Genomic DNA, 8,249 nt, shown 5'->3' with positions numbered 1-8,249 from the left:
TCTAGAAATTTCATAGAATAGCCATTTGCCCGAAATACTTAGGACATTCCAAAAAATTTTATTATATATATATATATATTGATTTTAAATTTTTTTCTGTTGGTATATTTTTATAGTTAGCTATATTTTACTTAATTATTTAGACAAACAAAAGATTTTTTAATTTTTTGTCATTTGTCAAAGTTTTTATTTAATAAAACAAAAGCTCTAACCAAATTAAAAAATTTAATTTAAACTGAGAGGATACCTGTGTTTATGACAGGACACCTATGTTCTTGTAAAATGGTAGTGGATTGGAGTTTTATTAAGATTTTTTTGTTTTTTTATTTTCTGTTCACCTCTATTGATTCTTGGTATTTTTTATGCAGATGCAGTTAGAAAAAATTATCCCACAGCGACGATTAGTCAACTGGAAAAGATCCTGTCAAAATGGCTGTCAGGTTCAATTGACAGGTATGGCCTCAAAAAAAATCGTGATTTAAACAAACACAAATCACAAATATTTAAATATTAAGTTCTTCTGTTCTTTTTTTTCGTAAGCTCGTCCACTTTACTCGCTCGTTGTTAATTTTGTTTCTTAATGCTTTTTCTCGAATCTTAGTTTGGTTACAGAAGACCTTTATTTCATCATTCTCTAAAATGGAAAACACTTTAAATATATATATGCCATACATTTTATGTACTTTTAAAAGACAATAATTTTGTTTTAATTACTAGGCCATCCAAAGTTTTTATCTCTGATAAATTCTCCAAACATTTCTTCCAATTGTTCTTCTTGTTCTGTTAACCACTGAGTATACATTCTCTCTAAACGAAAAATGCAAAAGCTAATTAAAATCTTTTCAGAAATTTAAAAAGCTTTTATTTTTATTATTATATGTTATTTTACTATTGAGTAAATTTTAATATACCAAAACTGGCTAATGCAAAAAAGAATTACTGTTCTATTTAAAAATCAATTACAATTATAGATCAAACTGTGTTAGGTAATAAATAATTGTATTTTTTTGTTAGTTTAGACGGCTGTCGGATGCGGGGTGAAGAAAGTAGGGAAAAAAGGCCGGTAAAACTATTAAGACTTTTATTAAGTAAAGACAAATTTTTATACAGCTTTTTTGAGGCAAATTAAGACAGTTAGCAGGTTTGGGGTCGTCCATAAATTATGCCACGCTTTAGGAAGGGAAAAGGGGTTTGACGACTCGTAAGGAACTCGCTACTAAAGAGTTACGATGTTGTGAAGAGGTGGGGAGGAGGGGTAAAAAAACGGTCAGGAATTGCGCGACGTAATTTTTGGAAAACCCCTTTGCAAAAATGTCCAAAATTACCTTCTAATTTTTGAGCAGGAGATTTATTCAGTTCAACATTTGAATTTCGAATTTCTTTTGACAGATGCTGACTTTTTAAAGGTTTTTCTAGAAGTAAAGATTTTTAAATTTTAGATATAATCATTATAAGTTTTTAATCAAATAATAACAAATATAAGATTTAATAACATTACTAAAACAGTATATTCCTCTGAAATTAACACTATTTAATAAAGAAAAATCAAACATTACCATGTAAATGATCAGTTGCCTCATTTTCAAATTTGCATCCTTTTTCAGGATCACCTCCATTGGGATCTACTATTTAAAGTTAAATTTAGTTGCAGTTTATTTATTTAAAGTAATAGAAGTTCTATAAATGAATAAATAGAGATTTTAAAATAAATATAAATTCCCACCTGTTTGAATCAAATTTAAACTGGTTTTCATACGTTTGGGATTCTTGGGTCTGCTTCCTGCATCAATTAAAAATAAATTTTTGAAAATAATTGTAGAATATCATTAAGTAAATATTATTTAATGCAAAAGAAATTATTATTGAAAAATATAACTTAAGTCTAATTTAATAAATGAACTTACAAGTCGTTCAAGTGAAGTAAGTAATTATTTCTAAATCAACAAGACTGCGAAGTCTTGTTGATTTAGAGTCGCATGAAAGATTTTTAACCATTTATTCTTAAAATTTTTAATTTAGACTGTTATAATTTGCGCGCAAATAACCTATTTTTTTAATGTAAAAACATAAACTTACTTTTAAAGTATTATATATTAAATTCTATTATAAAGTATATAAATATCTTAAAACTATATCTTATATTTGTTTAGTTATACTAGTATAGAGTATATAGAGTATAGAGTATACTCTAATGTAGAGTATATAGAGTATACTCTAATGATACAAAAACTACTTTATACCTGCATCGATAACAACAACAAGTGTTTTCCTGTAGACAAAATTTGTTGGTGGGCGGCTGGTGCTTGATAAATATTTTCATTTATATTTTTGCTATGACCAGCATTTTTAAAAACTAAACTTTTTTCTAAATCACTAAGGTTTATTGCAGCCATAAGCGTGCTTAATCTATGTCTATTTGTTGTACCAGTTAATCTAGACTTATTTATAAGAGGCAGTTTATCACAAACATTAGTTAAGCTATGCCAGCCTGAACAATGCTTTTCTGAACTTTGACAACTAGGAAACACGTAAACATTTGATTCCAGAACTCCCACATTGCTTCTAACAACTGGATCGGATAAAATTTCCATAGCACGGATAGTATCTTCGGCAATTAAAACAGGGACAAGATGATTTGAACCTTTGCCACTTTGGTAAGTTATTTTCATGTTTGTTTCATTTATCTCTGTTAAATCTTCAGCACGTTGTTTATCTAACCATGCATCCTTTGCTGTTTCAAACCACTCGCGTAACAAAAGACGGGCAGGCTCACCGCCTCGTCTACCATTAAATAAAACAAGCCTTGTACATGCAGCATCACGCAGTTCAACGTAAGCGTGAAGATCCCATAAGACAAAGTTATCCTCTTTGTACTTTTTTATAATAGATATGGAATAATCACGTATCATTTGAACATCTGATTCAATTGGTAATTTTGATGGTTTCTTTAAACTAATGTTTCTGCGTTCATTTAAATCATATGTTGCATCCCCAAATATTTCTTCTTTACGAAGTTGTAGAAGTACTAAAAAATCAGATATTGATTTAGCTGAATCATCATTATCTTGAGCCAAAAAGTTTCCGATACATTTTTTTGCACTGCTAGAAATTAAATAATATAAGGCAGCTTTTAACCCTGATTTTTGATTTTCAGAATACGTATCTGTATATACTTCAATTGCAAGCTTCAAAGAACTAAAATTTTGTCGAAGAAACATATCGGCTGCATTGCAATAAATTGGTTTTACATCGTAATTTTTAAAATGCGAGTATAGATGGCTTAATCGTCTCATATCATTTCGAACAGAATTTTGAATGAAACTTTTCTGCTTTTTCATTTTAAGCAGCGTGTCTTTTTCTGTGATAACTTTAACAAACAAAAACACAACTTATTAAAAAATAAATATATTTTAATCTATATTATTAATTATATCTAGTTATTACTTCTTTGTTTTACAAAATCGCGTACTAATTTTATTTTGCTGTTTTTTAAAAGAGTAATCAAGTAACTTAAAAATATATAAGCATTTACTTTCTTTGATGAATCCAAATTTTCAGACTAATTTCAAATAAAACTTAAATAGAATTTAAAAATACCCAACACATATGAGTTAACTTTCTTTAAATAAAAAAAAATTGTTCCATACTATTTTGTTACTCATTTTAACCTTGTTATTGAAAAAAATTGTTTTGTTAATTATATATATATATTTTTTTATTAAATGCAAATTTTCCAGTAAGCACGGGTTCTAAAAAATACGTTTATTGAGCGTTCAAAAAACGTCTGAAACGTTCAACAGACTTTTAAAACATGTTTAAAAGAAATCTTTTTTACGTCCCGTGCTCACTGGGTATTGCTTCTAGTTAATAATAAAAGATAAGGAAGTAGTCAAAGTTTTAATATTGCAAACGTTTAAAGTTCTATAGTTTATGCTAATGTCATTTTATTTTGAAATAAAACTCCCTTTTTTTTTGAATCAAGTTGGGCTATGAATTCCAGTTAAAAAAAATGAAATCTTTTTTTAATTCCAGTTAAAAAGGAATACTTTTCTTTATTACAGTTTTGTTCCAAGAATGAAGTCTTATTTTTAAATAATAATTAAATTTTTTTAAACATTATTTTCGTGAATTCAAGTTTAAATATTTCCAAAAATATTGCTCATGAAAGAATATGATGGTTAAAATAGCTGTTTTACTAATATTACTTTTTTTTCATACCTGCCTACGTTCGTTGAGTGGATAGTTTTTTGCTTCTTGTTTTGGTTTTATTGCTTGTTTGCTTCTTCTATCTTTATTTAGGGTTTTTAAAATCTGAAAAAAAAAAGTTATTTTATTTTCATCTTTAAATGTTAAATCTATTGAAATTTTGATATTACTTGATACTCGACTTACCTTATCAATATCTTTTCTGACTTCTGGATTTTTGTCCCAGGCATTGCAAATCATTTTAAAAACCCAAGTTTCATCATTAAATGGGTAAAACTGGTTTAAGTCATTTATATTAGGTCGTTTATCTTGACTCAGAGCTATTAGGAGAGAATCATTGAGTATAGGTATTATTATTTAATTTCTATTAGGAGAGAATCATTGAGTATAGGTATTATTTTTACCCAAGGGCTTTCATATCCAGAAAGAACTTCGTAAGCTGGCATTGACCAGGAATAAATGTCTGACTTAAAAGATGGAGATTTAACTTCTTGTTTGCAGATTTCAGGTGCTGTATAAGCTAAAGTCATTCCTAATAAAAAAGGTTTATTTGTCAGGGTGGCATGAATAGTTTCTTGTATTAAAGATAGGTCATCAAAACCAGTTAATTTGACGCATAGTTTGTTTAAAGTTCCAGTGACCAAAAGATTAGATGGTTTAAAGTCTCTGTGTACAATTCCAAAATGATGTAAAGTTTTTAAACCTAAGGTAGCTTGTTTGATAATGTCTAATCTCTCGTTTAATACATAATGATCATTGTCATTAAAAATTTTTATCATTTGGGATACATTGTTTACACATTCATCTCCAACATTTACTCCGCAGAAGTCAAATATTAAAGCTGATGGTCGCAATGAGTATCCTCTAAACACTACGAGGTGAGGGCAAACTAGTTTGCGTAGTTTATCTGCAACCTGAAGTGTTTTCTTCTTAGATAAAGAATGTTTAAAGATTTTTACAGCCACCGGATCACCTTTTAGCTCATATTTACAAATAGATGCAGATGTCCCTTCACCTATTTTTGTACAAAAAATCAGTGGAATATCTATTGAAAAATCTTTTACTTTATTTTCTAGTTCTGACAATGATTTTAAAGAGAACGTAGCCATTACCTATAATTGAAATAATACTAATAAAATTTTTATCTCTTTAATTATTTTCCTAATCTCATACTAACTTCCTTATTACGAAATATATTTGGCAACTTTTATAATTATTTATTTCTTAAAATATAATAGAGTTAATTGACATATGAACTTTATTAGATGTTTAAACTCTGAATAAAACAACAAGTTCGCTTCAATACTCTAGTTTGAAAGCCAACATTTTTTTATATTTATTTATACTTATTTATATATTTTTAAAATAACTACAAGTTTAAACAATCAAGATATTTTTGTAAATTATCTGATCTGCATGATAATTAATAAAACCAAACGAATCTTTTTACATTCGCTTTCTAAAAAAGCTATTTATCCCAAAATTTGCCTAAAAATATTTATTGACAAAGTTAAAATCAAAAAAGATTTTGTTACTAAATTTTTAGGAGTGGTTCTCGATGAGAACTTTACATGAAAACCACATATTGACTATATTTGCTCAAAAATATCTAAAAGTAATGGAGTCTTATATAAATCCAGATTATATTTAAACAAAAAGAACCCTAACCCAACTTTATTACTCATTTTTTCACACTCACATAAATTATGCTAATTTAGCACCAAAAAAAATATTTTACAATGCCTTTATTGCCGTCAGAAGCAGTGGGGAAACTAACATATCGTAAAACCCGCAATGCGAGGGAGCCCTAAGCTGTAGGAGATCCAAAATTTTATATATTATTCATTATCCATTTTAAATTTTTGAGCACGCCCATGGAACTGTTAAATTTTTAATCTATTAAATTCAGAATGAATTTATTCATTGTATTGCTACACGTTTAAAGACAATGCTAACCAACTGTATTAACAATGACTTTTTTTATACATTGATACCACGCTAGAAAAAAAAGACTAACTAAATCAAGTACTTAGATATATTGAAATAACAAAAAATGAAAAAGATGAACCAACAATAATTGAAATTAGGGAAGTTTTTTTGGGTTTTGCAAAAGTGCACAACTACACAGCTCTTGGATTATATAAAGCAGGGATGTGGAGTCCCAAAAAGACTCCGGCTTTATATATCTACTTTTTCCAACTCTGTAGTGTCTAGAGGCTCTAAACATGTTTGCTGACTTATGATCTGCTATAAGAAAAAAATTCATGAGATTTAATGGTTTAAAACTTGTTGTTTTTAAGCCCGGAGTCGATGCTGCCATTATACCTAAGGACTCCAGGTTCACAAAATGATTGTTCCTCTAACCTGAAAGTCTTAATTTTTTTTCTATTAGTAGTTCATAAACTTATTTATATTTTTATAGCTACTGGATACCAAAAATAAAAATGAAGTAATCTTTTTGTGACTTTCATATCCGGAGTCCTTTTTGGGACTCCGCATCCCTGATTTAATGGTTCTTTATATTATAAAGAAATATTAAATCTGCTTGAAAAGAATATCAAGACATTAAACAAATGTAGAGGACAAGATAATAAAAAATTATTTACGCAGTTCTACAGACAAAGAACATTTGCATAACCTATCTATATTAGAAATCGAAGCAAAAACAGCCAACACCATGGAAATCAAATACGTGATTACAGATTTTGCCAATTTAAAATCAAGGAGCATTGATTTGCAATTTTAAATAAACTGCAATTTATTTGTTTAATTTCAGTTGTGTAACAGTTTTTACAATAAATAAATTTAGATAAAAATTATTACTTTTTTTTGTGGTGTAAATAGTATTTTGCGAGGGGGTCCAAAATTTGAAATTCCGCCACTGGTCAGAAGCATGCTATCCGCTTTATTAATTTTACGGTTTGTTTTACTCATTCCAAATTGTTATTTATGGAGATAAACTTATTTAATATTTACGAGCACAATGTTTATAACGTTTTATGCTTTACTTACATGTGGAAAAACAATTTAACTTTATCTATCTTTAAAATTTTATTTCTCTAAACCCAGTATACTTAGAAACAAAAATTGTGTATATGAACCAATTTGTAGAACAAAGTTTAACTATTTTTGCACTACATTTCGAGCACCATATAACTATTTTTGATATATCCAATACTTTTTTCCCGATCTTTAAAAACAAACTTAAAAGTTTTATTCTATTTATTGATGACGTATTTAAATTCTTTTTATAATAACCGCGTGTGCGTCTTTTTTACTTTTCTTATGATGTGGAAAACATTTTAAATTTGATCGAAAAAAACATGTTTTTTTAGATATTTATAGTTTAAGCACTTTGTAAAAGTTCTAGCTTTTTGATATATTATCACGTCTAAATAAAGGACGTTTTTTAATTTTAGTTAAAACAATTCGATTGAGCAAAATCCTAAAGAAGTTCAAAATGTTACTCCTAAATTCTGTATAAATAAAAAAAAGCTCGAAGAAATTTTAATTTAAAATCCAATAAGAAGAAGAGTTGTATTAAATCTAGTTGTATAAAGCAAAGATAAGTTTTTATTTATTTCATTTCATTTAAAACATAAATTACAGATCGTCAAATATAAGGTTTTTACAATTTTTATCAAGTTTTTACAAATTTTTCAGTTTTTTAATTCGACGTAAGAATCGTCTATAAACTACGTCATGCACTAATGGAGTGGGGAGGGGCGAAGGTTTTCAAAAAATCAAAAGTTTTTTCTCCCAGAGATTTAAGGTAAATAAAAAATCAAAATAGCGTTTAATTTAATATAAATTGCCTTGTAAAAGAGCTTAAGTGCTCTTCTTTTTTTCAAACAAATTTAGCATTGCGTAATTTATGAACGGTTTCTTAACTAAAGTTCAACATTTACCGTTTCTTAACGTCATTTTTATGTCATTCTGTAAAATAGATTTTTTCTAAACAGTGCACAATCTGGCTTGATTATATAGCCTTATGTTAAATTTACGACAAGGAGCGAGTAGTATCAGTAGACGTATCTGACTTG

General features: G+C 27.8%; 2 protein-coding genes across 2 annotated transcripts; both read right to left on the bottom strand.

Moving 5' to 3' along the window:
* Window positions 1-706: 706 nt before the first annotated feature.
* Window positions 707-4,446, bottom strand: LOC136083069 (uncharacterized). Its single transcript, XM_065802476.1, has 8 exons — window positions 4,393-4,446; window positions 4,219-4,311; window positions 3,445-3,559; window positions 2,241-3,388; window positions 2,046-2,100; window positions 1,557-1,625; window positions 1,326-1,412; window positions 707-807 (listed from the first exon to the last, which is right to left on the bottom strand). The coding sequence occupies exons 1-8, from the start codon at window positions 4,444-4,446 to the stop codon at window positions 707-709; spliced, it is 1,722 nt and encodes a 573-aa protein (XP_065658548.1).
* A 113-nt stretch (window positions 4,447-4,559) lies between these two features.
* Window positions 4,560-5,315, bottom strand: LOC136083068 (probable serine/threonine-protein kinase DDB_G0272254). Its single transcript, XM_065802475.1, has one exon. It carries the CDS (start codon window positions 5,313-5,315, stop codon window positions 4,560-4,562), a length of 756 nt encoding a protein of 251 aa, XP_065658547.1.
* Between the last annotated feature and the right edge of the window lie 2,934 nt (window positions 5,316-8,249).

Source organism: Hydra vulgaris, chromosome 08, assembly GCF_038396675.1.
Source record: "Hydra vulgaris chromosome 08, alternate assembly HydraT2T_AEP".
NCBI classification, from domain to species: domain Eukaryota; kingdom Metazoa; phylum Cnidaria; class Hydrozoa; order Anthoathecata; family Hydridae; genus Hydra; species Hydra vulgaris.
The sequence above is the reverse complement of the archived record's forward strand: the minus strand, read 5'-3'. Positions and strand labels throughout refer to the sequence as shown.

What these genes read in the sequence shown, in the direction of transcription:
- LOC136083068 (XM_065802475.1), bottom strand. Translation starts at nt 5,315, where the DNA reads ATGGCTACGTTCTCTTTAAAATCATTGTCAGAACTAGAAAATAAAGTA.
- LOC136083069 (XM_065802476.1), bottom strand. Translation starts at nt 4,446, where the DNA reads ATGATTTGCAATGCCTGGGACAAAAATCCAGAAGTCAGAAAAGATATT. An exon ending in CACTCAACGAACGTAGGCAG is followed by an intron (nt 3,560 to 4,218) that starts GTATGAAAAAAA and finishes ATTTGAAATTAG; the next exon opens with TCTGAAAATTTGGATTCATC. An exon ending in TGTTGTTGTTATCGATGCAG is followed by an intron (nt 2,101 to 2,240) that starts GTATAAAGTAGT and finishes ACTTTATAATAG; the next exon opens with AATTTAATATATAATACTTT.